Raw genomic sequence first — 23,529 nt, forward strand, 5'->3', positions numbered from 1 at the left:
GAGTGTAATGGTGCAATCTCCACTCACTGCAACCTCTGCCTCCCAGGTTCAAGTGATTCTCCTGCCTCAGCCTCCTGAGTAGCTGGGATTACAAGCATGCACCACCACCCCAGCTAATTTTTATATTTTTAGTAGAGATGGGGTTTCACCATGTTGGCCAGGCTGGCCTTGAACTCCCAACCTCAGGTGATCCACCCACCTCGGCCTCCCAAAGTGCTGGGATTAAAGGCATGAGCCACCATGCCCAGCCAATTTTTATATTTTATATATATATTTTTAATGGAGTTTCGCTCTTGTTGCCCAGGCTGGAGTGCAATGGTGCAATCTCGGCTCACCGCAACTTCTGTGTGCCAGGTTCAAGAGATTCTCTTGCCTCAGCCTCTTGGGTAGCTGGGATCACAGGCATGTGCTACCATGCCCGGCTAATTTTGCATTTTTAGTAGAGATGGGGTTTCTCCATGTTGGTCAGGCTGGTCTCAAACTCCTGACCTCAAGTCAACCACCTGCCTCGGCCTCCCAAAGTGCTGGGATTACAGGCATGAGTCACCATGCCCAGCCAGAAGCAGCACAATTTCTGAAGGGGAAGAAGATGCAGAATTCTTAAATAGATGGGAACTGGCTTTTCCACTTATGCAAAAGTTGCACTAGGTCTTAAAAGATGAAAAATAAGTTTTTACCACAAGATCTTCCAGAGAAGAGCCATCACTGATAACAAGGTCATTAAATTGGTCTTGGATTTGGTCCATAGTTTGTGGGAGATCTCGAGCTGGAATAAACCATTCATGCTCTTCTTCCTCTTCCAGCATTTCTTGGAAACAGCGTTCAATAAATTCTTCTTCCCATAACTCCTCTTCTATCTAGATTTATAATAAAGGATAATTTGTAGCACACTTGGTAGATATCACTAGGAATGGCTTAAAATATCCTGAACTAAACCATTTAAAGGCACAAGGTCACACTTTCTTTTCTGCTTCTGTGCTAAGGAAAAAAAATGCTTACCATAATGACCTGCGAAGATCTGTTTAGGGTTTTCTAGGTTTTACTTTTATTAGTAGAACATTCTTTTTTCCACTGAGTGGCAGGGAAGAAGTAAAAAGAGATGCCTGTCACTTTTTTCTGTGCCTGTCTACTCCTGACTCCTAAATTCTTGACTTTCACAGTAACAGCAATCTGACTGGTGTAAGGCAGTGGTTTCCAAATCTGATTGCTCACTGGAACCATCTGGGAGCTTTGAAAAAGTTTTCCAGGCTCCACCCTCGTCCTCCTGATTCAGAATCCCTAGGGTGGGACCCTGAAACAAGCTCCCCAGGTTATTTCCATAAGCAGTTAAGCCTGGTAGTAATCAGCAGCCAAGTAAGTAGGAGTGGTGGCATATCAATCTACATACTTCATACATAAAGGACAAGATAAACACATTTCACCGACAAGTACAATCATATTGAGGGCCGGAATGGACTATGAAAAAGAACATGTTTGTACAAAAAACTAACTTGTCTGTTGAATTCTTCTTCATTTTCCATCCACATGTACTCTGCAAATGGATTGTCATCTTCATGAGAATGACCGTTAATAATCACATCTTCATTGATGATGCTTGGGCTAGTACTGCTGCGACTTGGATCTTTCATGGCTGATGTTGGTTGTCGTTTTTAACCTTAAAAGAACAACAACACAGTTAATTTACTTATTTATTCAGGTTATTTTGAGACAAGGTTTCACTCCTTCATCCAGGCTGGAGTGCAGTGGTGTGATCATGGCTCACCACAGCCTTGATCTCTTGCCTCAGCCTCCCAAGTAACTGGGACTACAGGTGTGCACCACCACACCACCCAGCTGAATTTTTAAAAAATTTTTTGTAGAAACAAGGTCTGTGTTACCCAGGCTGGTCTCGAATTTCTGGGCTCAAGTGATCCTCCCCACCTCAACCTCTCAAAGTGCTGGGATTATATGCATGCGCCACCGAGGCCAGTTGATTCTTTCGGTTCTTAATAAGCATCTGTTTATTAGCAGGCATCATGAATAGGTGTTAGAGGCAGACGATACATGGTAAGGTGCACAATTGGAAAGCTTCATTTTTTTTCAAATGATTTTAATGTTTTAATAGGAGAGGATAGCCTAAAACATCTAATGTTTTCCTTTTTTTTTTTTTTTTTTTGAGATGGAGTTTCACTGTCACCAAGGCTGGAATGCACTGGCATGATCTCGGTTCACTGCCACCTCAACTGCCCAGGTTTAAGCAATTCTCCCACCCCAGCCTCCCAAGTAGCTGGGATTACAGGCACATGCTACCATGCCCAGCTAATTTTTTGTATCTTTAGTAGAGACGGAGTTTCGCCATGTTGGCCAGGCTGGTCTTGAACTCCTGACCTCAGATGATCTGCCTGCCTTGGCCTCCCAAAGTGCTGGGATTACAGTTGTGCACCACCGTGCCTGGCCACATCTAATGTTTTCTGATAACAGCAAATGAAGTACATCAGTTGCTTACATGGACTCTCTCCAAACCATCCAATTTATATTTTATATTACATATCACTTGCTTTATAAAGCAAGCATGGTCGGCCGGGCGCAGTGGCTCATGCCTATAATCCTGGCACTTTGGGAGGCCGGGGCAGGTGAATCATTTAAGGTCAAGAGTTTGAGACCAGCCTAACATGGTGAAACCCCGTCTCTACTAAAAATATAAAAGAGGTCAGGGGCAGTGGCTCATGCCTGTAATCTCAGCATTTTGGGAGGCCGAGGCAGGTGGATCACCTGAGGTCGGGAGTTCAAGACCAGCTTGACCAACATGGTGAAACCCCGTCTCTACTAAAACTACAAAATTAGCCGGGGTGGTGGTGCATGCCTGTAATCCCAGCTACTTGGGAGGCTGAGGCAGGAGAAGTGCTTGAACCTGGGAGGCAGAGGTTGTGGTGAGCCAAGATCGCACCATTGCACTTCAGCCTGGGCAAAAAGAGTGAAACTCCATCTCAAAAAAAAAAAAAGAAAACCCAAAAAATTAGCTGGGCATGGTGGCGCATGCCTGTAGTCCCAGCTACTCAGGAGGCTGAGGTGGGAGAATCACTTGAACCCAGGAGGTGGAGGTTGCAGTGAGCTGAGATCACACCACTGCACTCCAGCCCAGGCAACAGAGTGAAACTCCACCTCAAACAACCACCACCACCACCACCACCACCACCAAACACAGTCTGGAAGACTGAGTCATCAAGTGATTAAATGATGAAGAGCAAATTCAATTTTTTAAAACTGACTTCAAAAAGTCCAGGGATTGAAAGTGAAAACTAATAGTTTTCTTTTGGAGACAGAGTCTCGCTCTGTCGCCCAGGCTGGAGTGCAGTGGTGCGATCTTGGCTCACTGCAAGCTCTGCCTCCCAGGTTCACACCATTCTCCTGCCTCAGGCTCCCGAGTAGCTGGGACTACAGGCGCCTGCCACCAGGCCCGGCTAATTTTTTGTATTGTTTTAGTATAGACGGGGTTTCACTGTGTTAGCCAGGATGGTCTCAATCTCCTGACCTTGTGATCTGCCCGCCTCGGCCTCCCAAAGTGCTGGAATTATAGACGTAAGCCACCATTCCTGGCCTAAAACTAACAGATTTTTAATAACCTCTCAGGTTCTTCAGGTATAGTTCTGATCTCTCCTTCACACCCCATTCTGGGTCTGCTTTTTCTCTAGGTTCTTGTCAAGTTCTTCCATGTCTGGATTTCCTCACTGTACAGTGAGTTTCAGGCATCTAGTATCTTTTTTCTTTTTTTTTTTTTGAGACAGGGTCTCAGTGTATCACCTAGACTGGAGTGCAGCAACCTCCGCCTCCCAGGCTCAAGCAATTCTCCTGCCTCAGCCTCCAGAGTAGCTGGGATTAGAGGCTTGTGCCATTATCACCCGGCTAACTTTTGTATTTTTGTAGAGACTGGGTTTCACCATGTTGGCCAGGCTAGTCTTGAACTCAAGACCTCAAATGATCCACCTGTCTCGGCCTCCCAAAGTGCTGGGATTACATGCATGAGCCATCGCGCCCAGCCCAGTATCTTTTCATCTGAGTATAAGTATTATCAAATACAAGCCTGATGTCTTATACTACTCAATAGCTGATAACATGATCTAACCTAATTGATACATTGCAGGCTAAATATTTGAAGCACAAGGTTTCACATTCTAAAATATTCCAATTCATTAAGTTTGAAATCACTAAAAAATAGGTTTACATAAAACAATTCACCTATACATAAACTCAAGCAGTATTGTGACTTGTGCCAAAGAAAGGTCTAATGAGGTCTGCTTACTTCAAATTTATCACAATCAAGTAAAATACTAAATCTAAAATCTCCTGCTGGAAATATATGTATTTTTTTTCCCTCTGGGATATGTTTCAGGGAAAAGACTAGTCCTATGTGTGTTGCCTGGCCCTTTAAATTTTATGGACTTACCCTTAAGAGGACATAAGTGTAATAAAAATCCATAGCTGTTCATGTAATATGACAAATAGTAGATACTAATGACAATAGGATCACAGTGGTGAAAATTTTAATTGTTGAGAGGTCATCAACTAAAAATTTCTGGGAACTTCTGTCCTAGTTATAATATGTATGTCTACAAAAGAAACGCAGGCCGGGCTCTGTGGCTTACCCCAGTAATTCCAGCATTTTGGGAGGCCAAAGCAGGCGGATCGCTTGAGCCCAGGAGTTTGAAACCAGCCTGGGCAACATAGAGAACCCCATCTATGTACTACAAATACAAAAAATCAGCTGGATGTGGTGGTGCATGCCTATAATCCCAACTATCTGGGAGGCTGAGGCAAGAGAATCACTAGAACCTGGGAGGCAGAGGTTGCAGAGAAGTGAGATCACACCACTGCACTTCAGCCTGGGCAAGAAAGCAAGACCCTGTCTCCAAAAAAGAAAAAAAAAAGAAAGAAAGAAAAAAAGAAAGGCAGGCAGAAACAAGCTGGGCACAGCTCCTGCCTGTAATCCCAGCACTCTGGGAGGTCGACAGGGGTGGATCGCTTGAGCCCAGGAGTTTGAGACCAGCCTGGGCAATATGGCAAAGCCAGGTGAGTGGTGCATGCCTGCAGTCCCACTTGGGAGGCCAAGGTAGGAGGATCTCCTGAGCCTGGGAGGTGAAGGTGGCAGTGAGCTAAGATAGTGCCACTGCACTCCAGCCTGGGCGGCAGAGCAAGACCCTGTCTCGAAAAACGACGACGACGCAACCAAACAAAAGAAGAAAGGCTGAAACAGACTCAAGAGTTATGTGCTACGGTGACGGTAGAAAGAAAACATGAGGCCGGGCGCAGTGGCTCACGCCTGTAATCCCAGCACTTTGGGAGGCCAAGGTGGGTGGATCACGAGGTCGGGAGTTCAAGACCAGCCTGACCAGCAGGGTGAAACTCCGTTTCTTCTAAAAAAATACAAAAATCAGCTGGACATGGTGGCGCATGCCTGTAATCCCAGCTACTTGGGAGGCTGAGGCAGGAGAATCGCTTGATCCCGGGAGGTGGAGGTTGCAGTGAGCCAAGATTGTGCCATTGCACTCCAGCCTGGGTGACAGAGCGAGACTGTGTCAAAAAGAAAAAAAAGAAAAGAAAATATGATAGTATGATTTGTTAGGAAATTGAGGCACTTTAGCAGACAAGACAGAAAAAAGACAATAAATATCTATTATTTTTATCATTAAACTTGGATGAAAGGCCGGGCGCGGTGGCTCAAGCCTGTAATCCCAGCACTTTGGGAGGCCGACACGGGTGGATCACGAGGTCAGGAGATTGAGACCATCCTGCCTAACACGGTGAAACCCCGTCTCTACTAAAAATACAAAAAACTAGCCGGGTGAGGTGGCGGGTGCCTGTAGTCCCAGCTACTTGGGAGGCTGAGGCATGAGAATTGTTTAAACCCAGGAGGTGGGGGTTACAGTGAGCCAGGATCACACCACTGCACTTCAGTGACAGAGTGAGGGTCTGTCTCAATAATAACAATGATGATGATGATAATAATTAATAATAATAATAATAATAATAATAATAATGGAAGTGGCCGGGCGCGGTGGCTCAAGCCTGTAATCCCAGCACTTTGGGAGGCCGAGATGGGTGGATCACGAGGTCAGGAGATCAAGACCATCCTGGCTAACACGGTGAAACTTCGTCTCTACTAAAAATACAAAAACTAGCCGGGCGAGGTGGCGGGTGCCTGTAGTCCCAGCTACTCGGGAGGCTGAGGCAGGAGAATGGCGTAAACCCGGGAGGCGGAGCTTGCNAAACAAAAAAAAAAAAAAAAAAAACTTGGATGAAAAACTGTTTTGATAGCAAGTCTTGACTAAATAATAATCAGTTCCTCTAAAGAAAATAAGAAGGCTGGGTGTTGGTGGCTCATGCCTGCAATCCTAGCACTTTGGGAGGCCAAGGCAGGTGGGCGGATCACGAGGTCAGGAGTTCAAGACCAGCCTGGCCAACATGGTGAAAACCCATCTACTAATAATTAGCTGGATGTGGTGGCGCATGCCTGTAATCCCAGCTACTGGGGAGGCTGAGGCAGGAGAATCACTTGAACCTGGGAGGTGGAGGTTGCAGTGAGCTGAGATTGTGCCACTGCACTCTGGCCTGGGCAACAGAGTGAGACTCCATCTCAGAAAAAAAAAATAAAGAAAGAAAAAAAAGAAAGAAAACAAAAGAAGAAGAAAATTACCCATTTTTTTTTTTTGAGATGGAGAGTATAGTGGTGCAATCTCGGCTCGCTGCAACCTCCGCCTCCTGGGTTCAAGAGATTCTCCTGCTTCAGTCTCCTGTATAGCTGGGATTACAGGAGCGTGCCACTAAGCCCAGCTAATTTTTTTGTATTTTTAGTAGAGACAGGGTTTCACCACGTTGGCCAGGCTGGCCTCAAACTCCTGACCTCAAGTGATCTGCTCACCTCGGCCTCCCAAAGTGCTGGGATTACAGGCATCAGCCAACGTGCCCAGCAGAAAATTTCGCATTCTTATATGGCAGGTTACCAAACTGCTTACTGTTAAATAATTACATTTTAGATATTTCTCTAACACTGTGAAAAGGTGGGATTGATTCTGCCTCACAAGTGGAGGGAACTTTGCTTAATCTGCTTCTGAACCGATCATTAAGTTAGGTAAAAAAACACCCCAATATAAAATAGCTTTTCATTATTTTCCCAATTTGTATCCAGTCCCAACTTATGCCCACACAATCCTACTTTTCACACTGGGCACAGTGGCTCATGCTTGTAATCCCAGCACTTTGGGAGGCTGAGGCAGGCGGATCACTTGAGGTCAGGAGTTCGAGACCAGCCTGGCCAACATGGCGAAACCTTGTCTCTACTGAAAATAAAAAAATTAGCCAGGTATAGTGGCACACACCTGTAATCCCATCTAAACAGGAGGCTGAGGCAGGATAATCACTTGAACGCAGGAGGTGGAGGTTGTAGTGTGCCAAGATTGTGCCACTGCACTCTCCAGCCTGGGAGACAGAGTGAGACTCTGTCTTAAAAAAAAAACTTAGCTGGGTGTGGTGGTGCACGCCTGTGGTCCCAGATACTCAGGAGGGTGAGGTGGAAGGATCACATGAGCCCAAGGTCAAGGCTGCAGACAGCCATGATCGCACGCCACTGCACTCCAGCCCGGGCAACAGAGCAAGACAGCTCAAAAAAAGAATTTACTATTTTAAAGTGCTTGATTCAGTGGTTTTAACACCACCACCACTACCTAATTCCAGAACATTTTGCCACCCCAAAAAGAAACTCCATACCCATCTGTAGTCACTCTCTATTTCCCAAGGCCCCCAACAGCAGGCAACCACTAGTCTACTTTCTGTCTCTATAGATTCGCCTATTCTGAACATTGCATATAAATGGAATCATAAAATATTTGTCTTCTTCTCATGTCTGGCTTCTTTCACTTGTTTTCAAGGTTCACCTATGTTGTAGCAGGTATCAGCATTTCATTCCTTTTAATTGCCAAATAATATTCCATTATATGGAGATACACATTTTGTTTATTTACTGTGATTAATGAACATCTGCGGTTATTTCCACTTTCTGGCTATAAATATTGCTGTTATCAGTATTTGTGTACAAGTTTTATATGAGCATGTTTTCAGTTCTCTTGAACCCAGTGTGTTCAATGCTAGTCAGTCTTTTAGCTATACATTTTCTTTTTTTTTTTTTGAGATGGAGTCTCACTCTGTCACCTAGGCTGGAGTACAGTGGCACGATCTCGGCTCACTGCAACTTCTGCCCTCCCTAGTTCAAGTGATTCTCCTGCCTCAGCCTCCTGAGTAGCTGGGTTTACAGGCGTGTGTCACCACGCCCGGCTAAGTTATGTATTTTTAGCAGAGGCGGGGGTTTCATCATGTTGGTCAGGCTGATCTCGAACTCCTGACCTCGTGATCCGCCCGCCTCTGCCTCCCAAAGTGCTGGGATTACAGGCGTGAGCTACCCCTCCCGGCCTCAGCTATACATTTTCAATTGTGACAGAAACAATGAGCAAAAAAGGTAACTGACTCCCTCTCTACCACCAGACACAATCCTCACTCCAAATCCTTTTCCCAAAAGTAAGCACTGCTAATATTGTATATATTTTTCTTAAAAAGAAAACACATATTCAACAATAGTATAGCATTTAAGGGCCTTACAGTCATCATCTATTTAATACTCACGAAAGTCCTGTGGTTGTAGGGATTACGGCCAAATTCATTTCCATGACAAAGAACTAAGTCTTAAGTAACTTGTTCCAGGTTACACAACTACTGAACAGTGGAGTTGAAATTCAAGTCAAGGTAGCCTGACTCTAAAACATGCACCAGGGCCCAGCACTTTGGGAGTCTGAGGTGGATCTCCAGACCCAGCTGTTCAAAACCAGCATGGGCAACATAGTGAGACCCCCATCTCCACAAAACTACTAAAAAGAACTGCCAATGCAACGATAAACTTCCAAAGGAATGCTTAAGAAAAAAAAAGAAGTTCAATTCTGGTACAATACCTCTGTGGTATTTTAAACTACCCTGGTGCCATCTCCCACTTGGAGCTTGGTAAGCCTTGAAGACAACAGCCTGTGTTCTTGGTACAAGTTGGAGGTATCAATATAAATATTATATATTTTTTTGAGACGGAGTCTTGCTCTGTTGCCCAGGCTGGGGTACAGTGGCATAATCTCAGTTCACTGCAACCTCTGCCTCCCAGGTTCAAGCGATTCTCCTTCCTCAGCCTCCCGAGTAGCTGGGATTACAGGCGCCTGCCACCACGCCCAGCTAATTTTTGTATTATTTTAGTAGAGACGGGGTTTCACCATGTTGGCCAGGCTGGTCTCGAACTCCTGACCTCAGGTGATCTGCCCGCATCAGCCTCCTAAAGTGCCACTGTGCCTGGCCAAAGACTTTAAATCAAGTATATTAAATACATTAAAAGAGCTAAAGGAAACCATGTAGAAAAAAATAAAAGTAACCATAGAATGATGTCTCACCAAATAGAGAATATCAATAGAGACAAATAATGGGCTGCGGTGGCTCACGCCTGTAATCCCAGCACTTTGAGAGGCCAAGGCAGGCAGATCACCTGATGTCAGGAGTTCTAGAACAGCCTGGACAACATGGTGAAACCCCGTCTCTACTAAAAATTCAAAAAATGTAGCCGGACATGGGGGTGAGTGCCTGTAATCCCAACTACTTGGGAGACTGAGGCAGGAGAATAGTTTGTACCCAAGAAGTGGACGTTGCAGTGAGCAGAGATCATACCACTGCACTCCAGCCTGGGCAAGGCAACAAGAGTGAAAACTCTGTCTCCAAAAATAAATAAATAAATAAATACATAAATACATAAATAAATAAATAAATAAGTAAAATTAAAAAAAAAAAAGACAAATAGAAATTCTAGAGTTTAAAAGTATAACTGGGCCAGGCGCAGTGGCTCATACCTGTAATCCCAGCACTTTGGGACTTTGGGAGGCCGAGGCAGGAGGATCACAAGGTCAGGAGTTCAAGACCAGCCTGGCCAACATAGTGAAACCCCGTTTCTACTAAAAGTACAAAATTTAGTCAGATGTGGTAGCACGTGCCTGTAGTCCCAGCTACTCAGGAGGCTGAGCCAGGAGTATCGCTTGAACCAGGAGGAGGAGGTTGGAAGTTGTAATGAGCTGAGACCATGCCACTGCACTCCAGCCTGGGCGACAGAGCAAGACTCCATCTCAAAAAAAAAGGTACAACTGAAATGAAAAATTTACTAGAGGGGTTCAACAGCAGATATGAGCAGGGAGAAAAGAGAATCAGCAAATTTAAGGAAAGGTCAATTGAGATTTATCCAGTCTGAGAAACAGAATAAGGAAATGAAGAAAAATGAACAGAATGTTGAGAGACCCAGGAGACATCGACTGTGCCAAAATATATATAATGGAATTCCCAGAAAGAAGAGGAGAATAGGTCAGAAACATTTGAAGAGATAACAGCCTAAAACTCCCCAAATTTGATAAAAAGACACAAATCTATGTATCTAAGAAGCCACAATTAACCCCAAGTAGGATAAACTCAATATGACCCATACCAATATACAACACAATCGAATTGTTGAAAGACAAAGAGAGCATCTTGAAAACACCAAGAGAAGCAACTCATTACATACAAGGGATCCTCAATAAGATTAACAGCTGATTTCTCACCAGAAACCATGGAGGTCAGAAGGTAACATATTCAAAATGCTGAAAGAAAATAATCGAACCAAGAAGTCTTTATCTGGCAAAACTACCCTTTCAAAAATGAAGGAGAAATTTTAAGTCATTCCCAGATAAGCAAAAATGGACAGAGTTTGTCACTAGTAGACCTGTCCTATAAGAAAAGCTAAAGTGAGTCATTCAGGCTGAAAGAACTCAATAGACATTAAACTGAATCCACACAAAATTAAAATGCCAGTAAAAGTAACTTATACAGGTAGACACAAAAGTCTGTAATAACATATTTTGGCTTATTACTCTTCTTTCTTTCTACATTATTTAAAAGACAAGACTGGGCACAGCGGCTCATGCCTGTAATCCCAGTACTTTGGGAGGCCGAAGTAGGTGGATCACCTGAGGTCAGGAGATCGAGACCAGCCTGGCCAACATGGCGAAACCCCGTCTCTACTAAAAATACAAAAAAATTAGGTGGGTATGGTGGCAGGCACCTGTAATCTCAGCTACTTAGGAGACTGAGGCAGGAGAACTGCTGGAACCCAGGAGGCAGAGGGTACAGTGAGCCGAGACAGTGCCACTGCACTCCATCCCAGGCCAACAACATCAAGACTCTGTCTCACAAAAAAAAAAAAAAAAAAAAAAAAGACAAATGCGTAATACAAGAATTATAAATCTATGTTAAAGGGCATACAATGTATAAACATGTATTTTGTAGTAACAAATTACAAAATACATGTAATTATTTTGTAATTACAAATGTAATAATGGTGGGGGTCACTATAGTCTTTTGGATACACCTGAAACTAAGCTGATATTAACGCAAACTGAATTGTTACAAACTAAGATGTTAATTATAATCTCCATGGTAACCCTTAAGAAAATAATACACATTAAAAATGTGTACAACACCTGGGGTATATTATCATCCTATTCAGAAAAAGCCAGAAACAAATGACTTCAACATCCCAAGAGTCAATGAACTCAAACCTATATATGTTGAGGGTCTTCCCTGGCTGAGAGAATGCTCTTCTCCAGAACAAAAATAATTAAAACTTAGAGGAAATGCTGGACACACAAAAGAAGGAACTAATTTGCTTGAATGACCTTTAAGGACCGAAAGCATGTAATGACTTAACAATACAGTAAAAAAACAAACTCTGGTACAAATAAGTCACAAAGGAAAACAAAAACACAAAACTGAGAAGTCGACTATAGTCATCTGTTACTTTTGTTTTTTTTTGAGACGGAGTTTCGCTCTTGTTGCCCACGCTGGAGTGCAATGGCGCGATCTTGGCTCACCACAACCTCCACCTCCCAGGTTCAAGCGATTCTCCTGCCTCGGCCTCCTGAGTAGCTGGGATTACAGGAATGCACCATAATGCCGGGCTAATTCTGTATTTTTAGTAGAGAGGGAGGTTTCTCCACACTGGTCAGGCCAGTCTCAAAACTCCCAACCTCAGGTGATCCACCCGCTTTGGCCTCTCAAAGTGCTGGATTACAGACAGGCGTGAGCCCGACCTCATCTGTTACTATCTTATCTTTGGCTCATGCCTTATTCTGACCCACTATACCACTGGCAGGTAGGCTGGGCGTGGTGGCTCACATCTCTAATCCCAGCACTTTGGGAGGCTAAGGCAGGCAGATCACCTGAGGTTGGGAGTTCGAGACCAGCCTCACCAACATGGAGAAACCCCATCTCTACTAAAAATACAAAATTAGTCGGGCGTGGTGGTGCATGCCTGTAATCACAACTACTCGGGAGGTTGAGGCAGGAGAATCACTTGAACCCAGGAGGCTGAGTTTGCGGTGAGCCGAGATCGCTCCATTGCATTCCAGCCTGTGAAACAAAGGCAAAACTCCATCTCAAAAACAAAAAACCAAAACAAAACAAAGAAAAAAAACTGGCAGGAATTAACCGAGAAAGCCAATAATTTTTCCCCAGGTTTCTTACATCTGTATTTGTTTCAAGGCATGTTATACTTTAAAACCCTAAAACTGTCAGAAAATATATCAAAAATAAAAAAGATCAGTATTAATCTCATGCAAAGGAGATAACACATTTTGATAACACAGCAAGACTAACTCAGAAAGACTAGTTTAATGTATCTAGTAGTCATTAAAATACATGTAAATCAGATTTCCCTAGTGAAAATCACAAAATAAGTGTGGAGTACCTCTCACCCAAAATGCTTAGAACCAGAAGTGTTTTGGGTTTTTTTCAGATTTTGGAATACTGTATTATACTTGCAGTTGAGCATCCCAAATCTGAAATTTTGTGTCATGTTGGCATTCAAAAGGTTCTGGACTTTGGAACAGTTCAGATATCAAATTTTCTTTTTTTTAATTTCTTTTTTTTTTTTTTTTTGAAACGAAGTCTTGCTCTGTCGCCCAGGCTGGAGTGCAGTGGCCGGATCTCAGCTCACTGCAAGCTCCGCCTCCTGGGTTTACGCCATTCTCCTGCCTCAGCCTCCCGAGTAGCTGGGACTACAAGCGCCCACCACCTCACCCGGCTAGTTTTTTATATTTTTTAGTAGAGACGGGGTTTCACCGTATTAGCCAGGATGGTCTCGATCTCCTGACCTCGTGATCTGCCCATCTCGGCCTCCCAAAGTGCTGGGATTACAGGCTTGAGCCACCGCGCCCGGCCTTCAAATTTTCAAATCGGGATGCTCAATCTGACATAAACAGTAATTTTTCACTTTATGCTTTCAGTATTCATTTGAAAATTTTCGGACAGCGGGGTCTTTGCACAAATTTAGGATCAATTTTGTTAGGAACGCAAGCATTGAAGTGCAGGCCAATGTGGGAGGATCACTTGGGGTCAGGAATTCAAGATCAGTGTGGGAAACATACCAAGATGCCATCTATTCAAAAAACATTTTAAATTAGCTGGGCATGGTGGTGTGCACCTGTAGACCCAATTACTTGGAAAGCTGAGACAGGAGGATTACTTGAACCATGATTGCACCACTGCACTCCAGCCTGGGTGATAGAGCAAGACCCCATCTCTCACAAAAAAAAAGTGACAGGGATGAATGTAAAAAGTACACGCTATCTACAAAAAAATAAAAAAAGTTAGGTGTACAAATGTCTAAAGTGTATATATTTTTTCCCTCTCCATCTCCGATCCTATCATAGAGGTAATTCATCAATGTTAACAGCTTAATATGTATCCTTTCATAATTCTTTGTTTATATAAACATGCATAAAGCATTTCTGTATTTTAACATAATTATAATAAATATATTACATAAAATCTTCCCTAGTCAGCAAGTATTGGTATACTTCACTTTTTTTTTTTTTTTGAGACAAGTCTCGCTCTGTTGCCCAGGCTGGAGTGCGGTGGCCGGATCTCAGCTCACTGCAAGCTCTGCCTCCCGGGTTTACACCATTCTCCTCCCTCAGCCTCCAGCCAGTAGCTGGGACTACAGGCGCCCACTACCTTGCCGGGCTAGTTTTTTTGTATTTTTTAGTAAGAGACGGGGTTTCACCTTGTTAGCCAGGATGGTCTCGATCTCCTGACCTCGTGATCTGCCCGACTCGGCCTCCCAAAGTGCTGGGATTACAGGCTTGAGCCACCGCGCCCGGCCTACTTCACTTTTAATGGATACAACACCACTTACTCAACCACCCCTTCTGATGTACACTTATGTTCCCACTTTTGCCATTACACACAATCTTGCTATGATCACTTTTTTTTTTTTTAGTAGAGACAAGGTAGTAGTGCTTCCTATAGGATATATTCCTGTAAGTGGGAATAACTGTGTCAACAAGGGCCATGTGCATTTTAACTGTAAGAGATGACAAATTATTTATAAAATGTGGCAATATGCATTCCTAGTATACTGTTTGGGTGCATCACTTCTGCTGTATCTTCAACAATTCCAGATATTATATATGTATTTTATTTTATTTATTTACTTATTTTTTTGAAACGGAGTCTCGCTCAGTCGCCCAGGCTGGAGTGCAGTGGCCAGATCTCAGCTCACTGCAAGCTCCGCCTCCCGGGTTTACGCCATTCTCCTGCCTCAGCCTCCAGCCAGTAGCTGGGACCACAGGCGCCCGCCACCTCGCCCGGCTAGTTTTTTGTATTTTTTAGTAGAGACGGGGTTTCACCGTGTTAGCCAGGATGGTCTCGATCTCCTGACCTCGTGATCCACCCGTCTCGGCCTCCCAAAGTGCTGGGATTACAGGCTTGAGCCACCGCGCCCGGCCTGTATTTTATTTTTGCCATCAGATGAGCTAAAAATGACATTTGTTTTCCTTTACAGCTTCTGGAAAGTCTTTTTTCACAATGAGATTATATTTCCTGTATTTTCTCTCAATATTTTATAGTTTCAAGTTTTATATTTAAATCTTTAGTTCATGTAAACATTTAAGTATGTGAAGGATCTATATTTTCCATATAAATTATATCATCCCCACTAACTAATGAAAGCTTATTCCTCATGTTTATCATAATTAAATTCCCATGTCTGTATCTATTCTGAGATTCTTTATTCCGTAATTGTATATTTCTATACCAATATCAAAAAATGAAAGAGTACAAGGAACACAAACCTTTCATCTAGATTCATCAAACAGACTTTTGCCTGTTTTCTCTCTCTTTTTTTTTTTTTTTTTTTAACCATTTGAGAAGTTGCAGGCATGATCTTTCAACCTCAAGTATTTCAATTTTTTTAACCTTTTTTTTTTTTTTTGAGACAGAGTCTCACTCTGTCACCCAGGCTGAAATGCAGTGGCACGATCTCGGCTCACTGCAACCTCCACCTCCCAGGTTTAAGTGCTTCTCCTGTCTCAGGCTCCCCAGTAGCTGGGACTACAGGCACATGCCACCACGACCCACTAATTTTTGCATTTTTAGTAGACATGGGGTTTTGCCATGTTGGCCAGGCTGGTCTCGAACTCCTGACCTTGTGATCCGCCCGCCTCGGCCTCCCAAAGTGCTGGGATTACAAGTGTGAGCCACTACACCTGGCCTGTGATTTCTAAAGTACAAGAATGATGTATATATATTACACTCATCTTTTTTACTTGATCTGTTCAATTCTGAAAGTGGTTTATCCAAGTCCTCCACTACAGTAGACAGAATATGTGACCCAGTCTGAGAATTGTTGTCTCATAAGGAACCTTTTTTTTTTTTTTTTTTGAGATGGAGTTTTGCTCTTATTGCCCAGCCTGGAGTGCAATGGCACGAACCCGCCTCCCGGGTTCAAGAGATTCTCCTGCCTCAGCCTCCCGAGTAGCTGGGATTACAGGCATGCACCACCACGCCCAGCTAATTTTTGTATTTTTAGGAGAGACGAGGTTTCTTCATGTCAGGCTGGTCTCGAACTCCTGACCTCAGGTGATCCACCCACCTCGGTCTCCCCAAGTGCTGGGGTTACAGGCGTGAGCCACCGCACCCAGCCTTTTTTTTTTTTTTTTTTTGAGATGGAGTCTCGCTTTGCTGCCCAGGCTGGAGTGCAGTGGCGCAATCTCAGCTCACTGCAATCTCTGCCTCCTGGGTTCAAACAATTCTCCTGTCTCAGCCTCCAGAGTAGCTGGGATTACAGGCCCCCGCCACCACACCTGGCTTTTATTTCTTATTTTTATTATTATTTTGAGACAGAGTCTCGCTCTGTCACCAGGCTGGAATGCAGTGGCGCATTTCAGCTCACTGCAACCTCTGCCTCCCCGGTTCAAGTTATTCTCCTGCCTCAGCCTCCTGAATACCTGGGATCACAGGTGCATGCCGCCACGTCCAGCTAAGTTTTGTATTTTCAGTAGAGATAGGGTTTCACCACGTTGGCCAGGATGGTCTCGATCTCTTGACTTCGTGATCCGCCTGCCTCAGCCTCCCAAAGTGCTAGGATCACAGGCATGAGCGACTGTGCCCGGCCTTTTATATTTTTAATAGAGACCGGATTTCACCATGTTGGCCAGGCTGGTCTCGAACTCCTGACCTTGTGATCCGCCCGCCTCAGCCTCCCAAAGTGCTGGGATTACAGGCTTGAGAGACACCACGCCCAGCCAGGAATTAACATTTTTGATAACTGATACTTCGTCTTATGTCTTTCACCATAATTTCATGTTTACTTTTCTTATGCTTTTTCAAATGTTCTATTAACTACTGCTTTCCTATGGTGTTTATTTTCCTACACTTAACAGCTTTAACTATTTTCCTATCAATTAAAAACGTACTCCAAGAGCGGGACGCAGTGGCTCATGCCTGTAATCCTAGCACTTTGGGAGGCTGAGGCGGGTGGATCACAAGGTCAGGAGATCGAGACCATCCTGGCCAACATGGTGAAACGTGGTCTCCACTAAAAATACAAAAATTAGCCAGGGGTGGTGGTGTATGCCTGTAGTCCCAGCTACTCAGGAGACTGAGGCAGGAGAATTGCTTGAACCCGGGAGGCGGAGGTTGCAGTGAGCTAAGATCATACCACTGTACTCCAGTCTGGGCAACAGAGCGACACTCCATCTCAGAGAAAACAAACAAACAACAACAAAAAACAACTCTATACACCCATTTAGATGCCTTTTCTTCTCCAATATACCCAACCCAATGTCTGCTCTGAGCCAAGGCAAGCCCTTTAAAATTATTTTACTTACACACTTCTTCCCTGCCAATCTTCAGTTTTGTGGAATTTAGCACTGGTAGATTCCTACTATTAGGTTTTCTCTTACTATATGTTTTAAAATAATTTTTGAATTGAATACTTGACACTTCACATTATTATCCATTTATATTTTACTAAATTCATCACTCAGGACAGGCACGGTGGCTCACGCTTGTAATCCCAGCACTTTGGGAGGCCAAGGCGGGCAGATCACCTGAGGTCAGGAGTTCAAGACCAGCCTGGCCAACATAGCGAAACCCTGTCTCTACTAAAAATACAAAAATTAGCCGGGTGTGGTGGCAGGCACCTGTAATCCCAGCTACTGGGGAGGCTGAGGCAAGAGAATTGCGAGAACCTGGGAGGTGGAGGTTGCAGTGAACCGAGACTGCACCCTGTACTTCAGCCTAGGCAATAAGAGCGAAACTCTGACTCAAAAAAAAAAAAAAAAGATACAAAAATTAGCCAGGTGTGGCCGTGTGCGGTGGCTCACGCCTGTAATCCCAGCACTTTGGGAGGCCGAGACGGGCGGATCACGGGGTAAGGAGATCTAGACCATCCTGGTTAACATGGTGAAACCCCATCTCTACTAAAAATACAAAAAAAATTAGCCAGGAGTTGTGGCAGGCACCTGTAGTCCCAGCTACTCGGGAGGCTGAGGCAGGAGAATGGCGTGAACCCAGGAGGTGGAGCTTGCAGTGAGCCGAGACCGTGCCACTGTACTCCAGCTGCGGCAACAGAGCAAGATTCCGTCTCAAAAAAAAAAAAAAAATTAGCTGGGCGTGGTGGTGCTCCCTTGTAGTCCCAGCTACTCAGAAGGCTAAGGCAGGAGAATTGCTTGAATTTGGGAGGCAGAGGCTGCAGTGAGCCAAGATCACGCCACTGCACTCCAGCCCGGGTGACACAGCAAGACCTTGTCTCAAAAACAAGAATAAATTCATCACTCATAGTTGTTTCTTTCTTTTTTTTGACATGGAGTCTCACTCTGTTGCCCAGGATGAAGTGCAGCTGCACGATATCGGTTCACTGCAACCTCTGCCTCCCGAGTAGCTGGGATTACAAGTGTGTAACACCATGCCTGGCTAATTTATGTATTTTTAGTAGAGATGGGGTTTCACCATGTTGGCCAAGCTCGTCTCGAACTCCTGACCTCAGGTGATTGGCCCACCTCAGCCTCCTGAAGTGCTGGGATTACAGATATGAGCCACCATGCCGACCACTCATAATTGTTTCTTATATTCATCATCTTCCCCTAACTTCCTATCTTTGTAAAATAGTTCCAAAGGCTACCTGAGGATTTATCATTCTAAGCCAGTGTCCAAAATATCTTTTGTCTTCATGTTTGAATAAAAATGTTAGTTGTATGGCCTGGTGCAGTGGCTCAGGCCTGTAATCCCACCACTTTGGGAGGCTGAGGTGGGTGGATCATTTGAGGTCAGAATTTCTTTCTTTTTTTTTTTTTTTTGAGACGGAGTCTCACTCGTTGTCGCCCGGGCTGGAGTGCAGTGGCCGGAATCCTCAGCTCAACTGTAGCTCCGCTCCCGGGTTCACGCCATTTCTCCTGCCTCAGCCTCCAGAGTCGGGGACTACAGGCCGCCCACACACCTCGCCCGGCTAGTTTTTTTGTAATTTTTTTAGTAGAGACGGGGTTTACGACGGCAGTGTTGGCCAGGATGTCTAGATCTCCTGACTCGGATCCGCCCATCTCGGCTCCCAAAAGTGCTGGGATTACAGGCTTGAGCCACCGCGCCCGGGGCAAAATTTTTCAATTGGTCTGTTTTCCACTCTGAAGTCTGTGAAAAGCACTGAATTTTTTGTTTTACTATTTGGCGCAATAAGGTAATGATTAAAAAACATGAGCTCTGGGCTGGGGCGGTGGCTCACACCTGTAACCCCAGCACTTTGGGAGGCCAAGGTGGGCGGATCACGAGGTCAGGAGATCGAGACCATCCTGGCTAACACAGTGAAACCCCATCTCTACTAAAATACAAAACAAAATTAGCTGGGTGTGGTGGTGGGCGCCTGTAGTCCCAGCTACTTGAGAGGCTGAGGCAGGAGAATGGTGTGAACCCTGGAGGCGGAGGTTGAAGTGAGCCGAGATTGTGCCACTGCACTACAGCCTGGGTAACAGAGTGAGACTCCATCTCAAAAACAACAACAACAAAAAACCATGGGCTCTGGAACCAGGCTGCTTTACTGTGTGACTATGGCAAGTTATTTAACCTGAGTCTCGGTTTCCTCATCTGTTACATGGGAATTAATAACAGTACCTAGTTAGAGAACCTGGCACATAACAATTAGCATTATCTATCTCGGTGATTAAACGTTTAGGGCAGTTAAAGGTCTCTAGACCAAGGGACAAGGTAAAAATCACAGATATTAAACCTATAGAGATGATACAATATCACAGGAAAATCCCAAAGTCTACCCTAATCTCAACTGTAGTGTAATAAGGGTAATTAGGTGAGAGCAAGGATGGATCATCCTTACTGATAAAAGCTCCGGTACATTAGAAATGTCACCCAAATTTATACAAACTGATAAAGGAAGCAGAGGCAATTCAAATTCCCCAAACTTGTGCCCCTCCAATATGGTGGCCATCAGCTACATAGATCTATTTAATTAAAATTTAGTTACTCATTTACACTAGCCACATCTCAAGTGCTCATAGCTACACACAGTACCTCATCATTGGACAGCACCACTCTATAAACAATGAAAAAATTAAGAAAAAAGGGAGTTATTGGAACTGAACCTTAGCCTATGTCGAATGCAAACTATTCATGCACCTGTGCAACAGGTGGTCTAGATCACAAAGGCAAAGACTCGGAGAACTTTAATCTTAGACCACAGTCAGAAGACCTTAGACCACAGAAGATTGTAGGTTCAAATCCCAGCTATGCTACTTAACCACCTTAAAGTACCCTAGACCTGTCACTAAATCACACAGCACCACATAATGGTTAACAGCACACAATCTCTGGACTATGTGGATTCGAATTCCGACCATCATTAGCTATGTGACATTGGGCAAGTTACTTCACATCTCATTTTTTATCTTCATTTTATAGTAGGGCCTATCTTCTAGCTATGTTGTGGATCAAATTAGTTAATATTTGTAAAAGCAATTAGAAAAATGCCTGGCATTATTAAGTGTTACATAAATATTTGCTACATAAAAATAATCTCTCAAGCTTCTATTTCCTTAATTCCCAAATGGGCAAGATAAAACTTGCTGTTGGGAGGCCGAGGCGGAAGGATCACGAAGTCAAGAAATCGAGACCATCCTGGCTAACACGGTGAAACCCCATCTCCACTAAAAATACAAAAAATTAGCCAGGCGTGGTGGCAAGCGCCTGTAGTCCCCACTACTCGGGAGGCGGAGGCAGGAGAATCGCTTGAACCCGGGGAGGCGGAAGTTGCAGTGAGCCGAGATTGAGCCACTGCACTCCACCACTCCAGCCTGGCGACAGAGTGAGACTCCATCTCAAAAAAAAAAAAAAAAAAGTAAAAAGAAAAAAACTTGCTCTGCCCATTTCACGTTTCATGGTAATGAATGAATAACAGGATGTAAATTACAAGAAAATGTTTTAAAAGCACAAAACGTTATTAGATTACAAGGCAGAGGTCTTGCCTTCCACATTCTTTAATCTCCCACAGTATCAACCAAATTGCTGTGCTAAGTGTTGATTTAATAAATTTTAAATTTTTCACTAAAACTGGAGCATCACACTCTAGAGTCATAAACGGATAAACCTGAATAAGGTGCAGAGTGCTTAAGGAAAAGCCTGCTATAAACTCATTCGGACCCAAAGAGGGTGAAATTACCTCAATTTGAGTTCCTAAGGAGCAATATGCACAGCCTTGAATCATTAGAGGAAATCTCCATTCCCTAACCTCCATTCCTTAAAGAAACACAAATGGGCTCTATAGTTGTTGTCAAGTTACCTATCCGGTGATATTTTTTGGTGAAAAACAGTTTTCTTCAAGTTCACTACTGACAAGTGGTATAAACAGATTAATTTTCTCCAAATATCCTGTCTTTCACTAACTGGAAACAGAATCACGAAAGCAAATAGTGGAGTCCCATTAAAAATTATTGTAGAGAACTTTTACTTATTGCAAACACAACCCATGCCAGATGAAATTTCAAAAGCGACTTAACGAAAATATAAACCAATATCTGATCTAACTGCTCTAATGAAATCTGAAAAAACAATGCCACCACGTTCCAACATTAGCCAGCACACCCAACATGAGCATCTGCTTTCCGTTGGAATAAACGTCAAAGGCTGTCAGCTGCTACACCTTTCAAGGCAAATTGGAAGGCAAATTCTTTCTAGAGTTTGGGGTTTTTATGAGTTGATACGGGTGCCAAATCAGAGAAAAGAGAAACAAAAGGAAACAGGTAAGACCCCTTTTAAGAGTCCCTAAAAAAATCACTGGTGGCTGCTGCAACAAATGTTTTGATGACGTAAGTTCACCACAAGCCTTATTTATTTTTGGTGGCGGTGGCGGGGAAGGAGAGTAAGCACAGAAAATTATTAAAAAGTGAGAGAACCTTAAAGTTCATCTAACTCAACGCCCTCCTAGGGTAAGGGTTCCCAGTATTCTAAAGGTTCTTTTTTCTGGGACATGAGCTACAATACAACCAAAATTAAGGGGTCGGGATGGCAAAGAAACGGGGGAAAGACGATCATCTGATCAGGCCCGTCGACGGTTGCAGCGTTCCCCCAGGACGCCAAGAGTCCGCCAGTTCCTCCGCCCCTCTCTCCCAAAAACCCCAGCCTCGGCTAAGGCGCGCACGCGCAGCAAGTAGGAGCTGCGCGTGGCGACGCGCAGGCGTAAAGTGGGTAGAAACAATGAGCTTTGTTGCCGAGGCGGTGGTGGGGGGCAGGGGAAAGGGTACCCGGCGGAGGGAGAAAGGACCGGGGGAATGGGTAACAAGGCAACGTGCTATCCCGGCAACCCTCGCGCCACTGAGGACCCGGATAGAGAGCTGCGAGATCCAAATCATTAATAGTGACAATGAAAAAAAAAAGCGACGGCCATGTCTCAGAGAAGAGAGAGACGAAGTACGAAGTCGGCCCAAGCTCATCCCTCAGACTTGGTGGAAAGAGACAGTGAACAACCGAGGCCGCAAGGGACTCGGTGGCCAATCACCCAGGGAACCCTTTAGGCCCCTCTGCCGTCGCCGACGTGCTGTCCCTCGACCGCCGCACCCCTGTCGCCACTCCGCCCGAGGGGACCCTCTCACCCAGTGCACAGCAGCGGGGACGGCAGCCAACGAATCCTGTCGGCCTCCGCGGATCTCCACAGGCAGCGCCGCTCCCCCGCTCGACGTGCGCTTCGCCCGCCGCCTCCCTTCTCCAGTCCAAACAAACACCCTAGCCCGGAAGTGACTTCACTTCCGTCGCCGTCAGCCCCGCCCTCTTTTCTGTCAGCTCTGCCCTCCGAAGCCACTAGAGGCCGCGCGCGAGAACGCGCGACCCCGAAGGCTGTCTCGAAGGCTGTCTCCAAGGCTGCACACGGGTGCACGCGCAACGGCCTTTTAGCGTGGCCCTGCGGCCGCCTGCTAGGTGTACCGGGAACGCTGTCGCACGTTCTCTCTGAGAGGCAGGAATGGGGGCGTACCACTGTTCCCACACCCGCCCATCTTCCGGGAATGATGGGATGCAATGAGTGAGGCAGCTGGACACTGAAGAGCACCCTGACAAGACACACAGGCGTGGACTTTTACAGACGTCACACACACCCCAAAAAAGTAATATTTAGATAATGACATAGCACACACACACACCCATACACACCCCAAGAATGATACACAATGTCACAAACAGTGACATGCACCGAGTCACATCAAGATCCTGACACAGAAAAATAAACTAAGGGAAATCACAGAGGCGTACTAAATGATATGCAAACACCCGCACTCAGACACGTGCAGGCACAAAAACACACTTTTTGAAGCTGGATGCAAACGCAAAATACAAATACATGTGCAGACTTCTTTGTGGCTAAAGGAGGAAATGCTGTTTCCACACAGGATAGAAGAGCGTGACCTCTGGGTTCAAGAATTTCCTAGTCCGTGATTCTGGGTGCACCGGCCCCATAGTTATTCTTACCCATGCTTCCTTCCTGTCATCGTTGAGAAGCCCCAAGATACATTTCTAGTGACACTAAGCAATGTAAAGAAGAGAGTATGTTTTTTTGTTTGTTTGAGACAGAGTCTGGCTCTCTTGCCCAAGCTAGAGTGCAGTTGTGCCATCTCGGCTCAC

The 23,529-nt window shown here is 44.7% G+C and overlaps 1 protein-coding gene across 1 annotated transcript in view; it reads right to left on the reverse strand.

Moving 5' to 3' along the window:
* Positions 1-22,919, reverse strand: part of PAIP2 (poly(A) binding protein interacting protein 2) — a 27,189-nt gene extending 4,270 nt beyond the window's left edge. The window contains exons 1-3 of the mRNA XM_017895022.1: positions 22,509-22,919; positions 1,491-1,654; positions 678-857 (exon numbers count right to left, since the gene is read on the reverse strand). Coding sequence (XP_017750511.1) covers positions 678-857; positions 1,491-1,628 — 318 coding nt within the window. The 5' untranslated portion in view covers positions 1,629-1,654; positions 22,509-22,919. The remainder of the gene's footprint in view (positions 1-677; positions 858-1,490; positions 1,655-22,508) is intronic.
* Between the last annotated feature and the right edge of the window lie 610 nt (positions 22,920-23,529).

This window comes from Rhinopithecus bieti, unplaced genomic scaffold (genome assembly GCF_001698545.2).
Source record: "Rhinopithecus bieti isolate Rb0 unplaced genomic scaffold, ASM169854v2 scaffold_26430, whole genome shotgun sequence".
Classification (NCBI taxonomy): Eukaryota; Metazoa; Chordata; class Mammalia; order Primates; family Cercopithecidae; genus Rhinopithecus; species Rhinopithecus bieti.